Below are 21,239 nucleotides of genomic sequence, written 5' to 3' on the forward strand. Positions count from 1 at the left end.
AAGCACTTTATACACTAATAAGTGCAAAATAAATGAAAGGTGTTGCTCCTATTAGGAGAACAGTAGAACTGCCCCTTGCCTCAATTCAGGACAGCTATACCAATTTACACATTTCCCCTCAGTTTATGAGTGAATGCTTCCTCAAACTCTAGACAAAACAAGACATGCAATGATAACTCTCCAAACACAATCCTGCAGATATCCAGGAAATCAAATAAGTCTAATGCACAGTCTTTAGAAATCAAAGACTTTCAGGCTATCTGAAGCCAAGTTGATTTTGTACTAGTCTATTGGTGCTGACTTCCAAACTAGATCTTGACTTATTTTATAGTTGCCTTGGAAAGGAGGAATCTCCAAATGAAACTGCCTCTTTCAAAAGCTGTTAATGAAAATTTCTTAGTACAATGACAGGCATATAAAACACACTTAAGAAATGCCAGGGAAGGAGATATGGCTCAAGTGATAGAGCTTCCACCTACCATATGGGAGGGCCTGGGTTTGATCCCTGGGGCCTCCTGGTGAAAGGAAGAAAAGAAAGCATGCCGGCACAGCAAGCCAGTGCCTGGGCGAGTGCCCACGTGGTAGCCAGTGCCTATGCAAGTGAATCACACAGCAAGATGATGACGCATCAAAAGAGAGACAATGGGAGAGTCAAGGTGAAGCACAGTAGAAACCAGGAACTGAGGTGGCACAAATGACAGGGAATCTCTCTCTCTATCAGAGGTCTCCAGGATCGAATCCTGGTGAATTCTAGAGGAGAGAAAATGAGAAGAGAAGAAAACACAAACATCAGGGCAAGAGGAGGGAAAGGGAGGGAAATAGATAAATAAATCTTTAAAAAAAAAAAAAGAAATGCCAGCTACTTTCTTTTTCCTCCTCCTCCTCCTTTTACTCTCTTTCTGTCCTCTTCCTTTTTCTTCTTTAGTTTATAGCACAAGGTTTATAGACCAAAAGATGATTTCACAATTCTATAAGTAAGAATGTTAATCTTCAGTTCTAGCAATGAACTCTTTTCTCATCAGAGTTTAAAGAGCAGACTACCAGTAGATTGCACCTGTGAAGATATTACACTTCTGGTAAGTATTTAGGACTCAGGTTTGAGAGTTTACCTCTGGAGCATTGGCTCTTTTAGAAAGAAGATCCAGAATGGTGGACAAATGCAAAACTGCTTATGTGATGTAGCTGAAGAAATTGGGGATGTTTGGCATGGAGAAAAGAAGAATGGAGGAGCGCTGAGCTGTCCTCAAATGACAGCTGTTTCCAGAGGTCAGGAAAAGGATTAAGGCGAGGAATTATGATATGATCAGGTATCCCAGTGGAGCCTCAATTGGGATGTGGAGTTCTGCTCTCTGGTGGCTGTGGTACTCTCTAGCAGACATGGAATTCAGGGAACCTGTTAGTGGGGAGTTTGTTTATATAGTTGCCTGGAGAATAAGGTGCCTGGGAAGTAGAGGCACACAATGAATTGTACACAAATATTCTAAGTTCTGACCCTAAAAACCAGGTGTAACTTCTATGGGACCAAGAGATGCAGGAAATTAACAGTGGACTTCAGTTGGGGTCAGCGTGTTAAGACATGCTGTTCTACATCCCAAGAGACAAAGCTCAATTTTGAACTGAGGAAAAGGGTAGAATTCCCATTTCTGGACAAAACACCAAGTTGCTCCAAGGCCTTAAGGCCTGTGAAAAATAACACCCAATTATGGCTCCTTGAGTGTTTATAGCACAGGGAGCAGGGAGGGGCTGCACCTGGACCTGAAAAGCAGTCTTCTCACCAGGGCTACTACGGTAGCAGCAGACGTTAAGACAAGGCTCCTTCCAGCATGGCATGCCCCTCCTAGGAACTCACACAAATTTTCCAATGAAAGGGAATAGTTAGCAAACTTTAGGGTCCATAGACTGGCAGCATCTGGGGATACCCAAGTTACACAGAGAAGGCAGGTTTTGGAACATTATGAAGAACAACTTTCTATAATCAACACAATCTAAAAAATGCAAAAGAATGCCTTAATGGGTCCCTGCCTCTGGGCATATTCAACCAGAGGCTGGGAGATCTCAGTTCAAGGTAGTTTTGGGGAAGATGGACCTGGATGAGCTCTGGGATCTCTTCAACTCTGCTCTTCTGTGACTTCTGAAAATGCAGCCAGGGAAGGCAAAGAAGAAACTGGATGACTGTGGAGAGACAGCCCATAACTTCACTCCTGCCTGAATTTGAGTAACTGTTTAAAAGGAAGAAATATGCAATCAGTGTATAAGGAAATGATAGACAAATTTATATTGTTTAGGATGAGTTCTCAAATTCATGAGTTTTAATGCATTCAGTGGCACTGGATTTGAGTTTATTTCATAACTTTCTGAATATATTAATAGCTTATTGAAAATGAATTAAAAACAAAGATCACAGGATCCTCACAAATGGTGCCTATGTTAGAGAATATCTGCAGTCTTAAAAAATGCTGGGGTGGAAAATTTCCCAAAAAAGCAACCTTTACATTGCCATCTGCTGGCTATTACTGTAAGTGACGGCAATACAAAAAAGAAAATCTCAAGTCCTAATCAAGTGTCATTTGCAAAAAGGAATATTGATTGAACTTTCAAATGACGGAAATCAAGCAATTTCACTAAGAACTCAAAAGTCAAATAGCAGAGTAATACTGCAAGCCGTTTGGGGGCTCCAGCTGTTACTGTCTTAAATAAGAGATGTCCTGCACTGACCTGACTTCAGATATAAGCCCTCCCACTGGCACAACTAAATGTGATACTGAAATAGACCTTGGAAACAACGCATCCTACCAAGACCTACAGAGTAAATGTATTCAGGGCCATTTTCAGTGCCCACTACTCCTCAAGAGTAGTTCTAGAATTTTCTTTTGGGAGAGCTTACTTGCTCTTTGGTGATATTTGTCATATACATTTCCAAAAAAACGAATGGCAAGTATAAGCATTAATACAGTTGGCCCAAGTATCTCAAGTACATAAAAGTCTTCCCTTCAAGTCAAGCAGAGCAAAGGTGGTTCCAAATGTGTATATCTTAGTTTTGCAGGTCTCATGGCATGCCCTGAAAATACCAGGAACTCTATGCAGATACTTCACTCTTCTCCCAACAGAGTTGAAGTTCCCCCATCAGTCCTGTGTTCGTACTGCAGTTATAACACATTTAATAGTGTGTTAAGGTTGTTTTGGTTATCTTTACCCATATTAGACTGTGATTTCCTTGAGGGCAAGGTTTACATTTGTCTTTTCAGCATTCAGCTTAAGCTCTGGCTTTTGGGGTCAAAAAAGGAAGAAAGGGAGAGATCCAAAGTCTCCTAAATCAATATCTCTATTCTGTACTTCATATATTAACAACAAACTCAAATTTTCAACTGTTTACCAGACTTTGCCATCTCGGTGTTCAGCAGAAACTTGTGTTCAGCAAGTTCCAAATGGAACCCACTGTCTTTGTACCCCAAACTCTTCTACTCTTGCTCACATAATTAATTTCTCAGTTGAGACATCATTACCCACCCTCACATCTCAGAGTCATCCTCTATTCCCCAATTTCAGTTAGCACCCACATTCAGTAAGACTGAGAGATCTCTCTGGAGTCTGCACCTTCCTCTCTCTCCCCACTGCCTGTTTTGGTTCAGGACATCCTCACCTCTTGTGGTACCTTAAAGAAATTCCTAATTGGCTTCTAGTATTATTATCAGTCCTATTATGCTATTATCTATTTTTGAACTTTCACCGGCTCCCCATTATCTATAAGACAAAGCACACTATGGCATACATAGATCATCATAATCTTTCCCAAACTTACTTTTTTAGACCCATATTCCTCTGTTTTGTTTCATAAGCCCTAACCATTTAGAACTAATTATTGTTTACCTATACCAATGATTCTCAATCCTGTGCACCTCCCTATGGGCTACTCTACATACCAGAATGCCCCTTGGCCACTCTCTGCCTCCTGAACAGCTTTCATGACCCACCTTCAATGTTACCTTTTCTGTGATGTCTTCTCTGGCACATAGTAATTGCAAATTTACCTTATCAAAGGAAAATCCCCTGGCTTTATGCTCCCATAGCATTTTCTTAGGGCATTTATGGAGGCCACAGCTAGCCCCTATGAAATCCTTGTGGTAAAAGTTCCCCTCTGGGCAGAAGCAGCTCTGTGTCAGGGTATAAGACTTGATTAGTGAAGCATGGGCTGATTTCAGCTCCCACTTGCCCCTTTGGTCAGGTTTCCATGTGCAATGAAAAATATTATACAAACTTTACATGTTGGCTCTGAGAAGTTATCACAATTATTGTGATTGCCTTATTGATGGAGCAGTCTTTTCTCTTAGCTGGTCACTTCCTAGGAGGCAGTTAGGTCAATTAAAATTTGTATTTAAGACGTAGTAAGCATTGATAAATTGTTACTTTTTTTTTTTGAATGAGTAGATATTCCAAACATTAACAAAGCAGGTCTGAGGAAAATCTCTGAAATACATAAATGTTCTTACCTGTGAGGTCTTGGGCAAGTAACTTTCCTATGCCCTAGTTTCCTCATCTATAAAGTGGTGATAATAATAATGCCTGCCTTGGGGGTTTTGTGAGAATTCAGTGAGATAATATCTGTACAAGGTGTAGAAGAGCCACCACAGAGTAAGTGCTATGCAAGTGTTGGCTATTATTATTAACGGGATAAATAAGGGGTATTCTGAGGTGGATGTGTTTATAATTTCACAACAGGTAAGACAATTTTGGAGAAAAGAATCTTGTTGTCCTGGTTTTTTATTTATTTATTTATTTATTTTAGAGGTACCAGGACCGGCGATTGAACCCCAGACCTTGTATGTGGGAAGCTGGTGCTCAACCACTGAGCCACATCAAGTCCCCTGAGTTGTTCTTTTCATTTGTTTGCTCATTACTTGTTTCCCAGACCCCACTTTTACAACACCTTTGCCTTTGTCTGTGAAATCCCCTCCTCCCATCTCAGCTGGCTGAACAGTTTGTTTGTCGCATCTTCTCCTCTAGGGCCTTCCCCAACTCCCCCAGACGAAATTAGCTGCTTCCTCCTCTGTGTACCCACAGCACTGAGCTCATCCTTCTAGCGAGCGTGGATCAGAGTGAGGGCTCTGCATCCTGACTGTGTAGGTTCAAATCCCAGCTCTGCCACTTACTAGCTGTACAACCTTTGCTCCTCTGTGCCTGGATGGCCTTATCTGTGAAATGGGAATGAGAATGGGACCTGCCTTATTTACTCATTCATGCAACTAATATTTATCAACTGCCTGCTATGTGTCAGGAGCTGTTCCAGGACCTGGAGATATGTGGGTGGATGGGACAAAGTCCTTGCTCTCATGAGCCTACATTCAAGTGCAAGAGTCAAGCAATTATAGCCAAATATAATGAGGTACTATCAATTTTTCCAAGTGCCAGTGAAGAAATATACAGCAGAGGAGATTTAGAGTGATGGGATAGGAAATGTCTATCTTAGAGAGGGAAATCAGGGAGGGCCTCTCAGAGGAAGTTTAATCAGAGACATGGAGGAAGCCCAGAAGTAAGCCACACAGGAATCCAGCAGCTGCGCCTTCTACACAGAGGCAATGGCCCCAAGACAGGAGGGAGCTTAGGGGAGGAGGAGCAGAAAGGCTAACAGGGCTATTGCCAAGTTAGTGAGGCAGAGAGGGGAGGAAATAAGAAACCCTTATTCTTACCACCAAGATTTTGTCTCCCAAACATTCTCTAACCCATATATCCCTCCCTCTTCAAACCTCATCTCCATTTTCATCATCCCTGATCTTTCTCCCTGCAGTTGAGTTCCCATCAAAGCTATGCGCCCCTCTGGTGACAGGATGACCTGAAAATGTAACTCTGATGTGTTGTCCTCTGCCTTACACCTTTCCACTGACCAACTCTCCATTGCCTACCGAATAAGTCTCAGATGTCTTACTGAGATGGACAAAGCCCTCTAGGATCTAGCCCCTGCCAACCTCTCCATTTCTCACCTTGCACAGTATACTCCAGCTACATCAAATTATTTCTTGTCTCTGTGCCTTGTCTCAAACTGCTTCCCATCTCGAAAAACCATCTTCTCTTCTACCTTTTGGCTTTGCTAACGCATAGTCAGACAACCGTGGAGTTACTCTCCTTTGAGCTTTCATTATAACTTGGGAATAACGAAGTACTCTACAATACCACTTATCGAAAATTATTAAAATGATCTGTTGATATGTGTGTCTCGACAGTTAGCTCCTAATTTTCTCAAGGGCAAGAATTAGTCTTTACTCATTTTTTACTCCCAGGGCATGATAAGAGTTCTGGCAAAGAGTAGCCAAGCAAGGGCTGTGTCCATCTCCTCTTTCATGTTGTCAGCTAAGAAGTCATTCCCTAAGCCATCCCTCTGTCCTATGCCCATAGGCATAGCTGCTATGCGAGATTTTGTTCAGGTAAAGGGTTTCCAAAAGAACAAACTGGCAATTTCTGAGATTCTTTTATCACTTATCCTAAAGTCTAAAAAGACAACAAAGTGTACAGCTGAGAACAGTAGATATCTAGATGTGTATCTGGGAAAAAGAGGGAACACAAACTGTTGTGTGATTTTAGAGTTTTAGCTAATAACATTTTAAAGAAAAGAAAATACTTGAAGAAGCAAGCTTATTTTAGACAAATACATTTCAAATATTCGGCCCTCATTATTTAAGGTAAAGATCGCCTGCCAAGTTTAATTTCCATACATTTATTGTTCTTTTTCTAATACTTAAAAAGGCATTTAGGAGTTGAGAAAAGATACTAAATCTAATCCTTTTAAAGTAGCATACTATGTTCCTCATCTAAGTGCCCTTTTACACTAAGTAAAAGATTCTAAATTCCATTAGAAAAGTAAGTTTTAACAGCTTTTTTTAGTTCTATGTACTCACAAAAAGGAATTTTTTTTTATAGTTTCATGTGCTAATCATCTAAAATAAAAACAACCCAGAACTGAGAATAACCATCTCGAACTCTCCAGAAGTTTAGTAAGAAAGAAGAACTGAGTGAAGGTTGTAGAAAAACTTCTGTCCACTCATCACATAACCAAAGATTCACCGAATGCATCCCTGGGACAAACCTGCAAGATTTTGAGTCCAATCTCTCCACAGAAGAGGAGAGAGACACGTCCCTGGGTTGTTTCTACCTTCTTTTCCTCCCCTGGAACTCTTCTCCACTATTTGACCCTGACCTCCCCGTCTTTGGGTTTCCATCACCTTCCAGATGAGATACCTCACAATCCCTCAAGGACCCTCCTGACCACCTAGACCAGGCCTTTCCCTCTAAGACTTCTATACTGAACATCCTGTGGGCTCTGGTCTGGTGAAAGCTTACTCCTCCTTCAAGACGTAATTCAAACATCACCTGCCCTGTGAGTTCAGTGAAGTCTTCCTGGCTCCTCCTTCCCCCAAACACAGAAAAGAGTGGCCTCCTTTATTCTCTCAGTCAATCCCGTACATTTAAACTCACTTGGATGAGTCTGATGAATATTTTAGCTGAGGACAGGAATCGTGTTTAGTCCTTTTTGAATGCTCAGTGTCTGTGATTGTTAATTGAGTACTTAAGTCAGAGAGAAAAGCTGAATGGGAGACCAACTCCTTATTCACCAAAGGCACATTCTCAGAGTGGTGAGTGTGTCAAGTTGGCTAAATTACTGTGGCAAGAGAAGCTCTGCTCTGACAAGGCCTCATTCAGACAGCTGGTTACAGGACACAGGACATTTTTTATTAAACTCTTAATCCCTAAAGTTTTCCCCTCCAACACCCACCATATTCATCAGGGACATTTAAGGTAACTGAGTTTAACCCAAAGCAAAATCTTTTATTGAATATCATTTTTCCCCTCTTCACCACAACAATTAATTTTTTTTTTTTTTGCACAAGCAATTTAAAGTCAAGAATAAACACAGAGGATACCAGAGAAGGGTGTGTTTACGCGCCTTTACACCACCATGTAAAGAAGACATGGTGGAGTTTACATTTATGCCATGTAAATCGCTATAGAACCAGATGTGGCTTACAAGGTGCCTTGTAACTCATCTCCTCTAAGCAATAAAGCCGCTTTATTTTCCTGGCAAAAGTTTGAGAAACTTACTGCTGTTTTCTATCAGCAGATACAACAGATGGCTGGCACATGCCTGCTTTGCTAAATGAAATGGGCTCTCTGCAGAATTACTCTTTGATCCCTAGTGGCATGTCCACAACACCACAACGCAAAGCTACCACAGCATAACAGAATCTAAACATGAAAGGTTTAAAGCTGTGCTTTTGATATGAGTACCTCCTTTAAAAAAAAAAAAAGCATGCCCACAGTATGTAAACATAGTCACATTCCCACTTTGAAATTATGGATCAGGGGTCAGAAAACGAGGCATTTCCTTCATTTGGTGACATAAAACCACCACAAAGGTATGGCTGTGGAACCCAGGAGTGCAAAGGTATGAAACTGCTTGGGTTGTAACTTCCAAAACAATCATAACTCCATTGGGAACAAATGTGGACGGTACACAATAAGGGATCTAAATAATAATAAGTGTTACCATACTTAGGGGTTGGAAGGCGTGTAAGGGGTTTGGCCCCTTTGAAGGGGGAGAGGAAGAACTTGAATTAAAATTCACCCCCTTGCTTTTCTCTGATTTTTGTCAAGAGGAAAAAGGAAGGAAAAAAAATCTAAGTTCAGGTCTTCTTAACTCAACCAGGAAATTTGAGACTGCAAACTGCAGCCAATTTAACGAGACCCGGTTTATGTAATATCAAACACCAGCTTGAAAAAACAAGCTATCTGGGGCTTTAGGGGCATTTTAATGATGAAATTGGATTATCCAGTTGATATTACAGAAACATGTCAGTAGACTGATTCTTTTTTTTTTTAATTAGCAAAAATGTGGGTTTGTTGTCAGGGAAATGGCCTGTTTCAGATTTCCCTTCTGTCCAATGGTACTGTCTTCACTTTAAAGCTGAATTTAAAGTGCTACTGATTGGAATCATTCACAAAGGCACGACTATCCCAGTGAAGTTCTCTAGCTTTGCACATACTTGTTATTATTATTTTTATTTTTTCTCGCATTTTTCAATAAATCAAGAAGTTTTCTTTTAATTACTAGGGAACTAAAAAGGGTTATGGACTCATTTATAATGACCATTACATGCTGGAAGATGTTTCCCTTGCTGTCCTGTATCTAGAGCATACCTAATATTTTCTGTCATATACAAAAAACATAAAGGAACATGTTTTTGTGGTTTAACCTGATAGTCAATTATTTCACAACAGACAATGATTTTCTACCTCCCACAGGGCAGCAGCCAAAATTTTTGTCATCCTTTCCGATATCCACAGCAACTCTTTAAGTTTTGTTTTCAAACATCTTGAAGTTGAGAAAAAGGAAGCTACACCACTGACTTCTAGTGGTTGTAAGAATTCTGCACACACTGAACCCAATAAAAAACTTACTCTAAGATTAGGACCCACTGGTACAGATGGCTAGAGCTTGCTTAGTAATCCAAGGGGTGGGTCTGACGCTAATACTGGCTGGTTATCTTCACCCAGTGACACAAATTTCACCCCAGTTCTTGCCAACCATCTCATAAATCCAGGCCTTTGGTCACAAGGAGGTTGGAAAACTAGTGCAGACAGTTTAGCATAAATCCATCACCATTGCTAAATGTCAACATAAGAAGAGATGGCCGATTAACTAGACACTTGATTCATAGAACCTTAGCTTCAACATTACTAAAGAAGTAATCTTGTAGTCATTAAGATTATGCCTATGTGATGGCAAGATATATAAATACAATGTTTTTAGCTGTTTAACAAATTGGTTCATATGGAAATCAGTAATGGTGTCCAATAGTTAAAATTTAGATTTAAATTTAAATTTAAAGCTTCTCATCAATTTTTTATTTGCAAGTCATTGCGTTTAGAAAGAGTTATTTTCCAAATAAAATGTATAATTGATGCCTAGTTTAGAAGGCCAAATGGTTGCTCATGGTCCCTGCCTAAATATAATACCTCAAGTTTAGGGAAAAATTAGAAGAAGACATGCCTCACTGGAAAATATCAACTATTAAAAAGCCGTAAACAATTATAAAGAGGGCTTTCCCTTAATTACAAAATATCCTTAAGTCTCTTTAGTTTTCTCTTTAGTGGAAACCCTTCTCACGTCTTAAAGTCTTGAAAAGGGGCATGTCGGAAAATGAGTATTTTACATTGCAAGATAAAGTGGAAGCAAGGTTTTCCAGGGAAAATAAGAACTGCAGGGCGAGAGAGGTCAGGAAAATTATTTCAGGCAGAAAAGCCTTCCAAAGCCAATTTTTGGAAACTGGTAAATGAGAATCAGATAAACAGTAGTGACTTCTTTGGGCACCATAGTTATGATAAGTCCATGAAAACCATTTGTTTTGCCATTTTGTTGAGTGAGGGGTAGTGTAAAAGTGATACCAGGTAATTAAATATATATATATATATAAAATATATAGAACATTACACAAATTTAAACTCTAAATAGAACATCACACAAATTTAAACTCTAAAGCACAATTTTTCACACATATTTAATGTAAATTAGTTTTTAAAATTACAAGTCAATATACATTCATTGGAGAAAGAGTAATACAAGCAGATGTCACTTATGTTAACACCTTAGTGGATATGTTATCAGATGTTTGTTCTATGTCTGCCTACATATTTTGCAATGGAATCAAACAGAATATACTATGTTATAATAGACTATTCTACTTAATTTGTCATGAGCATCTTTCCATGGCATAAAACCAATAGATGCCTATAAAATCCTTATTGCTGATTCTCCGTGTTCTAGTGTGTAAGTCACTATGGCTGGATCCCTATGTTGTATCCAGCTTTTTACTTTTATAATCATCACAATGAGGAACATTCTTATTCCTAAATTTTTATACATACCCATGATTATTTCCTTAGGATGAATTTCTGAAAATAAATTTCCCCCAAGGATCTACATCTAGCCTTTTTGCCATCAGAGTCAAATTGCCCTGCAAAAAGGGTGCATATGCACCAGCAGCATATAAACATGCATGTATGTCCACATACTGAAAACATTTTTTTTTAATTTGGCCAACTTAAAGTGAGGGAATGAATTTTGCTATAATTTTGATTTGCATTTGTTTGAAGTGGAATATGAAATGTATTTTAAACATGCCCCAAACACCTTGGGTTACTGGAGTAACCATTTATTAGAAGTAAGAGAACACCTTACTTTCCCCACTGGCTTTTTGATTCTAAAGTTATTTTGACTTTGTCCATGTGTTGCCAAAACATTTAAACGTAAAGTTCAAAATTTAATTAAGCAACAACATGTTTTGCTTAGGTACTGTTGAAACACCCAAATATTTGATATCATTTGGGTGAAATAACAGAATAATGGAATGAAATTTTCCATGTTTTGGTGTGGTTCAGTTTTAGCCATAGATGGCTTGCAAAATATTTAATTGATACTGAAGTCATTATTATTTCCAGCTTCAAAATTTCCATGCATTTTAAAAATTATGATGCTGCTGGAATCACATAACTCTATCGAGTTAAATTAATCACACTGAAATGATATTTAAAACATCTTGCTGTTTGGCATTATGTGATCCTCCTTTCTCCCCAACAAACAAGCAAACAAAAAGCAGACACCAGATTTTATGTCACTACCTTTGGAAACCTATCCAGAACAGACAGAGCTGAGAGAGAGCAAGGTATCTTAACTGAGGTGTTAACATTCCTCTGCATAATGAGATAATCGATATGGGTAACCAGAACCTAAGCAGGAGAGAAAAAGATGCTGAGTCTTCATTTCCATGGCAGTTCCACAATCTTCCCTAATCCCTTTAAAGAAATATCCCTGAGATTGTCTGATATATCAATCCATGTTGATGGTTAACAATATGCCAGTGCTTGTAAACATGCACCAAGCTATAAAGCAAACAGGAGAGATGAAATGGAATAAAGTGAAGGATATGTTTCAAATTCCAATCTCTAGAAAACACTCTAATACTTACATTTATATATGAGCTTTGACATTTCCCCTTCTACTACAGTCACCAAACTCTTTCAGCTAAGGGGTGCAATTCAAGCTAACGGTTCTTTCATAAGATCAAAAAGTTCTTTTTAAAAATACAGAATTATTACTGAGGCCATCTGACTAGTGGTCAAACCACAAGTAAATAAATTCAGGTGGAAAAAAAAGGAGGTAATAAATGGCTAATTAAATTATTTATTATTGATTCCAAACTCAACTTTACTTAAAGTGCCTAAGAATATACTTCATAGAGAAAAGGAATAAGCCTGCTATATACCAAGCAAAACCTCAGTAACTTACTTCTCTGTGAAATGGGGGTATTAGAATACATGCCCTTCCTTTTACAAACTTTGGTGGATCTAAAATGTTTCTTTTTTAATGACAAAGCAATGGAAATGTTTAAGCATCTATATCTGATCTATTTTAGAAGGGAATAAAAGAACACAGATGGGGGAAAAAAAAGATTGAGTTAAAATGACCATGCCCATTCTATAATAGGTAATTAGAGGGAACCAAAGTGGTTTCTCAATTCAAAATAGTTACTTTACATAAAGTATTTTCTGGACCACATTCTCCATGAATATAGCCAGTTAAGTAATTTTAGAATAAAAAGGGCCTTGTGAAAATGTGATTTTAATTATATTACAATGATTTTCATAGTAGACATATTTTATTGAACAGAAGAATTTATTACTTACCAGTTGTCCTCTAGAGTAATTTCTCCAATTGCACAAAAGAAATTAAACTCACACAAACATTTTGTTCTCCCTTTCTTTCCAAAATATCGGGCATTTATATTATACTGAAAGTATACAAAAGGTATCATAAAAAATGCTAGTGTGCTATGTGAAAATAGGAATGCTCTTTCATAAAAAGTAATTGCTATTTTCTTTTCCACATGAAAGTAGTTAAACTGGTACCTTTAAAATAATCAATAGCCTGCAATAGTTTACAAATTTTCTTTTGAGTATATGAAGTTCTACCAGACATATATAGTGTCACGTTTCAGTGAATAACATTCAATATACAAAAAAAGAAATTTTAATGCATAATGTCAAAAACACTTACGTAGTTTAAAATTTGTTGAAAAGTATAAATAATACCATAAGTCAGGAGTACACAGTATGGAAAGAGTCTTTTAAGCATTCTGTTAAATTTTAATGTCAGTGATCACAGAAACCAGTAAATTGGTATCTAAGGTCTTTATATTTCCTGCAGCCTGAAGACACTGAGTCTTAGCAAAATAGTGAGTTTAGGCACATTACTTAATCTTTTCTTTTGGCATCTTTAATTTATGTGACAACTCTAAATACATGGGAATTAATTCTTCATTTGCTTTGGAGATCAGATGAGAAATTATTCTTAAAAATGATAAAATGTACCAGACTACTCACGATGTTTTTACCTGCCACCAGCTGTGAAAATGTTAAAGACTAATTTCTCCACCTTTTCTGCTATCAGAACTTACCTGTCCTGCAGCTTGCCAGGTAAAATTCATAGAATGTATATTCACAGGAATAGCAGGCATTCTCTGTTGTGCTTTTCTGAAATCGTGTGTAAAAGGGGCCATTTTCCCCTCTGAAACAATCAGGATATCTTCTTCAAATCCTGTTTTTAAAAGTTAAACAAAATTGTCTAAATGAGTGAATTTGAGGATCCAAACCAGAAGTTGCACGTAAAAAGGGAAACCGAATAATTAACACGGGTCATTTCTTTTCACAAAGCACCTGCCTTTGGCACCAGAACTCTACTCAAGATTATTTTTCCTCTGCATGCGGTAAGAATGAGGCCGATAGACACATACTTTCAGGGGGAAAGGTAGACATGGAGTTAACTGATGCAAACAAATACTGGGTCCACCTAAAAAGGAAGGGTTGTAAAAACTAGAAACAACGTGATCAGAAAACTAGCTTAGAGTTAGTTTCTTGGAGAGAATTCTAGGTTTTCAGATGGAAAATATCTTATTGAAAGAAAATAAAAGTAATCTCCCTTGAAATTAAGTTTTAAAAGCATAACCAATGCATGCATCCCTCCTTCTTTACTGGAATAGCGGAGAGAGGGAAGACAGCGACAGGGAAGGCTGGGGGTGGGGACGGAGCCTTACCTATGAGCACTCTCGCCTGGTGAGCGTCAATCCACAGGTACAGGCTCTCCTCCTGCGGCTGCCCGGCCTCTGCCCGCAGCGCGAGCAGGCACGGGAGGATGCTCCAGAGCCGGAGCGCGGCTGCAGGGAGGGCGCTTCTCCAGGCCATGCTGCTCCGGACCTCCTCGCTGGCGGTGCGCGCCGCTGAAACGCCTTCTGTCGCACCTACCCAACCTGTGGCCGGTGTGTCCTCGGGCTCGGCTTCAGCTCCCTCAGCCCGAGCTGGTTCCCACTTAGACGGCGGGGCGAGTAGCCTCCCGGCGGGGATGGGGATGAGCCTGGGAGAGCCGAGGGGGGAGGGAAGAGGGAAGGATGAGCGGCCGCAAGCCGGGTAAGAGGAGGGGACGAGGGAGGGATACGGGAAGGCAATTACAGACGGCTGGCAAAGGCGAAAGCGAGACTGAGCAGGAAATGCCAGCACGAGCCGCGAGGCCAGAAGTCCGAGGGTTAAATACCGAGAGAGGAAGAGCGGGAAGGGCTGACCGGAGCCCGGGGAGACGGAAGGGGGCGCGCGAGGCCGAGCCGGGCGCCACTGGGAGGCGCTGTGGAGCCGCGCAGGGGCGGGGCCCGCGGCGACCGCGGGAGGCCGCGGACACCTCCCGCTGAGCGGGAGCCTCCAAGGGACCCCTGGGACGTCACTCACCTCCCACCTCCGGCCGGGGGAGGCGTGGGAGGAGAAAGATGTGGCGAAAGACAAAAGCAGGGCTTTTGAGTGATGATGATAGTGACGATGATGGTGATGATGTTGATAGTAATTCCTGTTTCGACGCCGGCGCTCACTGAAGCTCCTTTTCCTCTTTTCCAGTACCATTCCTCTTACTCTGCGAACAATACCCTGTCTGCTCCTCGCTCCAACTTTGTGCGTTCCCGTCCAGTTAAAACGAGCCTGCACGGTCCAGTGGTCTCCTAATCGCGGGCGCTGCGCTTGGCTCGCGGCGCGGGACTTTTAAACCTTTGCACCTGCCCGCGCGGTGCGGGCGGGTGCTTGAACACTGGGGGCCAGTCTCCCAGCTAAGCACACAGCTCCTGGAGGATTTCCCGGGGAGCTGGGGGACAGGCATACCTGAACCCCTGGAATCGTCGTATTTGCTAGTGTCTCAAGAAACTTGGAGGCGTGTCCAGGTATGAAATCACAGAGCGCTTGGGACTGAAACCAAGGACCTGCCCTTGTCTGTGTGGGAAGAGTATTTGGCTGGTAGGGAGTACAGAATAACCCATGCACCCAAACCCAACGAAAAGAAGTTAATCTTGTTTCCTTCCTAATTCCTTGGATGAACAAAGAAAACTGAAGCAAAAGATTTCTCAAAAATTTAGGAGTTTTCTGGTTCAGAAAGGTTTTGTTTACTTCTTTTTTATTCTTTATCACTAAACTCTGCGACAAAAGCCCCAGGGATCCCAGGGATCGAGGTCTGGGTTAGGCGTGGTGTTTCATTCAGCCCTTTGTGGACTAGCGGACACCTCAAGATGGAAAAATAAACAGAAAGCTGCACGTGTGCATTAAGTTAAATAAGTGTTAGGCCCTAAGCTGCTAGAAAGAACAGAATGTGTGTTTCTAATTATGAAATCTCTTCCGCTATAGAGACAATGATCTTTAGTAGGAATTAGAGAAGTCTGTTTAATTATGACTGATTCGAATTTGCAGTGTCTTCATTTTTCGTGTATTTTAAAGTACTTATTTAATCTTCACAACTATTTTAAGTAGATGCTATTATTATTTCCCATTTTACTGATGAGGAAACAAGACCCAAAAGGTCAAATAACTTGATGTGGGTACACAGCTACTAAGCTGCAGAGCTAAATGCCAGGCACTCTGATTTCAAAGCCCATTCTCTTAGTCAATATACCTCATACTGATAATGAAATCATAATTAAATCTGTTTGCATACAGCACTTAATAGCTACTCTTACTTTAAAACAAAAATGTTCACTTTTTTTCAAACATTTCATTATTTTATGTATTAAAAAATATTAAGCAAACGTTAAAGCACTTTGACATTGTATCCTCAGTTTTCCTCCGGTTAAAAAAATAATTTCATAACAGACATTTTTTCTGACTCCATAAGTGTGGCTTTAATTGAAGTTTTTTTTCCCCTTACTATTATTGAAACCTCTGTGGCTCTTGGTGCAAGGTCGCCCTCTATAGGTTGTTCAGATCAAATACTAGTTAAAAAATACTTAGATAAAATTTACTTTTTGATGAAGAGGAACTAAATTTCCTCCTAATTCAACTTCCTCAGAGTCAGGGTCTTCTGCCGCAGTTGAATTTGGTGTTGACAATAATGGTAATCTATGATGCTGGAAGGATAAATTTTTCCCCAGAATGGTTGTCTTTGGTTCACTTCTCACCAGCAGTAGACACTTAGAAAAATTGTATCTTATTCTATATAGAGAAAAATTCTATTATTTAGTATGACTACTGTTGAAAAAGATTTTCCATTTTCTGCCTCATAAAATTATGAGTGGCTTATTGTTATCTGCTATAATTCATTCCAATAAGATGTGAAGAATTCCCAAATAGGAATTTGATTATCCAGAAAGAATTATGGCTTAAATGGAAATTAAATAACTAGTCCAATAATTTATTTCATTCTTAGAGATTATTATGTCCAATAGAGCTGTAATCTAAAAATTAGAATTATGCTTTAAACATTTTCTATTATATTAGAATTATTATTTTTATTTATAAATATTTATTGCCATAATATCCATTTCTTAGAAATGATTATAGTAAATCTAACCTGGCCTCGCACTCTTTTTTAAAATTTGTAATTTCTTGCAATCTATTTTGCTATTTATTTTACAGCTTTATAATTAAGGTCTTTTAACAGCTAAAAAATAGGCAATTGATGATACACTTTCGATAGATCATATTGTATGTGAATATATCTCAGTAAAACTGATTAATAAACAAATAATTATGCAAGAATAGCCAGAAATAGTGGCTATGTACAGCAAGGGAAACAGTGATTGAGAGGGGAGAAATTTCCTTGTTTGTCTATTTTTTGTTTACCGATAGCATCCTTGGGATAAATTGTATGCTTTATTAATATGTATCAAGGAAATTGATTTGTTTTTTTTTAATTGGATGGATTGGGGGAAAATACACCAAATGTAAGATATGGACTATAGTTAGTAGTCATATTTTGACCATGCTCTTGCATAGTTTGTAATAAATGCATCACTACAATGCAAGGTGTTGGTGGAGGGGTCATGTATGGGACCCCTGTATAATGTTATGCATGTTTATTTTGTAAGTTCACAACTTTCACTATACATTTATTTTGTATGTATGTACATGTATGAATGATATACTTTAATAAAATATTTTTTAAAATCAGTAACACTTAGAAAAAATGTGTTTTATTATATAGAGAAAAATTCTATTAAAAAAACTTGTATTTGGACTCATTTTGTTTTTAAAGGAGAGAGCGAGAATACATTTTATTATATACCAGTCAGCTATTTTCAAGAGTATCTTTTGGGGAAAAGGTCCATTTAAGAGCTGAATCACACTTTATTCTCCTTTCTGTTGTTACAGACTAGTCAGAGTGGTTGTTTTCTAAATTTAGAATAGATCTTTTAAGAACATTTTCTACTCAAATGAAAATGTGCCAATATTTATTTGTACCTGATTTTAAAAGTTGGAAATAATGTGCTATAAAATAATAAGTCAACTTCATTTAGTTTGAAAAATCTGCCATTTATTTTCCAGTCCATTATGTATCCTTTCTCTGTGAGATTCACTCTTACCAATTACGTTTGCAGGCAACTTCATGTATTTGTTCATTCATCTATTCATTCAACAAAGATTTATTGCCACCTATTGTGTGCAAAACACTTTCTTAAAACTACAGGGAAAACAAGGTGGTTAAAAATATGAAGCAACATGGAAAACAAAAACATGATGCCAGTCCCCAAAGAGCATCGGAGCTATTAAAATGAGTAAGACAATATCACAAGTAACTGTAATAGAAAGGCAGAATATGACAATTGTTGACAAGACATAAAGACTGGAGATATGGGAAGGCTTTCAGAAGTAGGGGGTACTTGAGCAGTGTTGAAGGTCAAGGGCAAATTGAGCATGGAAGAGAGGAAGACCAGAAATGTCCATGCACAGAGCTGTAATAGCTAGGTCCAAGAGGCAAGAGAAAGAACGGCATGCTCCAGGATCTGCAGGTACTGATCTACAGTGGGATAAACCTGGAGAGGGAGAGGAAGGGAGCAGCTAGGGATGAAACCAAGAGTAGGCAGGAACTGGTTCTGGAAGAAGGTATTGTGGTTCCATCAGCACTGTTAAAATAAAATATCACCAACAAAAGAAATTTAGATAAATTGGAAATCATCAAAATAAAAAAAACTTTTGTGTTTCAAAGTGCCATCAAGAAAGTAGAATACAACCAACAGAGTGGGAGAAATTTTTTTGCACATAATACATTAATATCTGATAAAGGATATTATCAGATCTAGATATAAAAATTATTGTATACCTCAATAATAAAAAAGACAAGTAACTGAATTTTAAAATGGGCAAAAGATCCGAATAGACATTTCTCCAAAGAAGACATACAAATAGCCAATATGCATATGAAAAGATGCACAACACTATTAGCCATCATGGAAACACAAATCAAGACCACAATGAGATGTAGCTTCACACCTGCAAGGATAGCTATAACTAAAAAGACAGATAATAACACGTGTGGATGAGGATGGGTAGAAATCGGAATCCTCATATAGTACTACTCATAAACTGCTGGTAGGGATGTAAAAAGGTGAACTTTGGAAAACAGACTGACAGTTCCTCAAATGGTTAAACATAGAGTTACCATATGATCTAGCAATTCCACTCCTAGATAAATGCTCAAGAGAAATTGAAACAAATGATCACACAAAACTTGTACAAGAATGTTCATTGCAGCCTTATTCATAATAGCTCAAAAATGGAAATGATCCAAATGTCCATCAATGAATGAATGGATTAAAAAAATATGACATATCCATTCATTAGAATATTATTCAGCAATAAAAAGGAATGAAGAAGTGACATGGACTTCAATATGGGTGAACCTGGGAAACATTATGTTAAGTGAAAGAAGCCAAGTCAGCAAAACCACATATTTCATGATTCCATTTATATGAAATGTCCAGAATAGGCTACCTGTAGGGACAGAAAGTATACTAGTGATTGCCTAGGGCAGAGTGAATAGGGAGATAGAAAGTGATGGTTAAAGGTAGGGGGTTTCTTTTTGAGATGATGAAAATGTTTAAATATTGACTGTGGTAATGACTACAAAATTCTGTGAATATACTAAAAGCTATTGAATTGTACCCTTTAAATGTATGGTATATGAGTTATAGCTCAATAAAGTTGTTGAAAAATAAATAAGCTGCAACATATCAGAAAAAATATTAATACTATTGACCCAGTTTTTCTCCTCCCAGGAACCAAGGTAAACAAGAAGTTCATCATACAACCCCCAGATATTGGTTCCTTTGAGGGCTAAAGAGACCCATGGGAGTTATGGTCATGGCCGATGGGGTTAACTACCAGGGCAGATGGCCCCTCTTTGGAAATGGTGTTTATGTGTGATGAATCTGGACTCAGATGGGATCTCCCTTCATAAGACTTTCATGCTAATGTGCTGGAGGTGCAGTTAATGTTGGGGTTTAAGATATATTTAGGGGATTTGAATCTCTGGACTGACAATGTGATAGCCAGATCCTGAGCCTCAACAGACTCCAGCACCTACAATCTGATTTATTGGACTTACCACACTCAGCTAAGATGGAGGTGAAGAAGGACAACCACCACACCATGGAGCCTAGAGTGATTACAACTGAAAATGGGAGGATTGCATCCAGCATCCAGGTGGAATCTGAGCCTCCTCTTGACATAAAGGTGCAATGGACACAACCAATCCAGTGTCCACATAGAAGAGGTGGCATTGGATTGGGAAAAGTGGACATAATGGACAAAGGGTATGGGGAAAGGCAGGAAGAGATGAGAGGTGGAGGCGTCTTCGGGACATGGAGCTGCCCTGGATGGTGCTTCAGAGATAATCACCGGACATTGTAAATCCTCACAGGGCCTACATGATGGAATAGAGGAGAGTATGGGCCATGATGTGAACCAATGTATATGAGGTGCAGAGGTGCCCAAAGATGTACTTACCAAATCCAATGGATGTGTCATGATGATGGGAACGAGTGTTGTTGGGGGGGGGAGAGGGGGGGTGGGGGGGTGGGGTTGAATGGGACCTCACATATATATTTTTAATGTAATATTATTACAAAGTCAATAAAAAATAAAAAAATTAAAAAAAAAAAAAAGAAGTTCATCATATCGATCAAGCTGAGGACCTTGCAGCAATTAGTAGGTTTCCCATAGAGTTTAAATACCCCCACACAGTTTCAATGCGTTCTTGTATCTGCAGTTCATGCTACAATTCAACCGTCAGTGTCCCCTTATCAACGCTCACTGATCCGTTATTTTATAAATCAACTGCAGTTTTAGAGAAGATTTAGGTAACTGAAAAATTATATCAAAAGTATAAGGGATTCCCGTATAATCTACTCTCCCCCTCCCTCATTTTCCCCTATTAATAACATATTACACTAGTGTGATACATTTGTTACAATTGATGAACCCATACTGAAGCATTACTACTAGCCAAGGTATATAGTTTACATCATAATTTACACTTTGCACTGTACAGTTTTATAAGTTTTGATAAAAAGTTTAATATCCTGTATCCGCCATTGTAATACTATGCACAACAATGTCAATGCCCTAAAAATGCCCCATGTTCCACCTATTCTTCTCTCTTCCTCCCCTCAGAACTTCTGAGGCAAGAACATCTTTATATCAATGTTGCAAGTTCTTCCATTACTAGAATAATAATAAATCTATTTTGGTCAGTGGTTGCATTCCACCCTTATATTTGTTCATTCCTCAATTTTGAGGTTTTTGAGATGATATTGCCTACTCTGCTTCAGATTGGGAGGGATTTTAGATCTTATGGGACAGATGAGAGGAACTCTTTTGCTTGCAGTTGTAGATACATT

General features: G+C 38.9%; 1 protein-coding gene across 1 annotated transcript in view; it reads right to left on the reverse strand.

Moving 5' to 3' along the window:
- Positions 1-14,682, reverse strand: part of WIF1 (WNT inhibitory factor 1) — a 64,714-nt gene extending 50,032 nt beyond the window's left edge. The window contains exons 1-2 of the mRNA XM_004449535.5: positions 14,136-14,682; positions 13,500-13,639 (exon numbers count right to left, since the gene is read on the reverse strand). Of these exons, the coding sequence (XP_004449592.2) occupies positions 13,500-13,639; positions 14,136-14,283 (288 nt within the window). The 5' untranslated portion in view covers positions 14,284-14,682. The remainder of the gene's footprint in view (positions 1-13,499; positions 13,640-14,135) is intronic.
- Positions 14,683-21,239: the final 6,557 nt, after the last annotated feature.

This window comes from Dasypus novemcinctus, chromosome 12 (genome assembly GCF_030445035.2).
Source record: "Dasypus novemcinctus isolate mDasNov1 chromosome 12, mDasNov1.1.hap2, whole genome shotgun sequence".
Classification (NCBI taxonomy): Eukaryota; Metazoa; Chordata; class Mammalia; order Cingulata; family Dasypodidae; genus Dasypus; species Dasypus novemcinctus.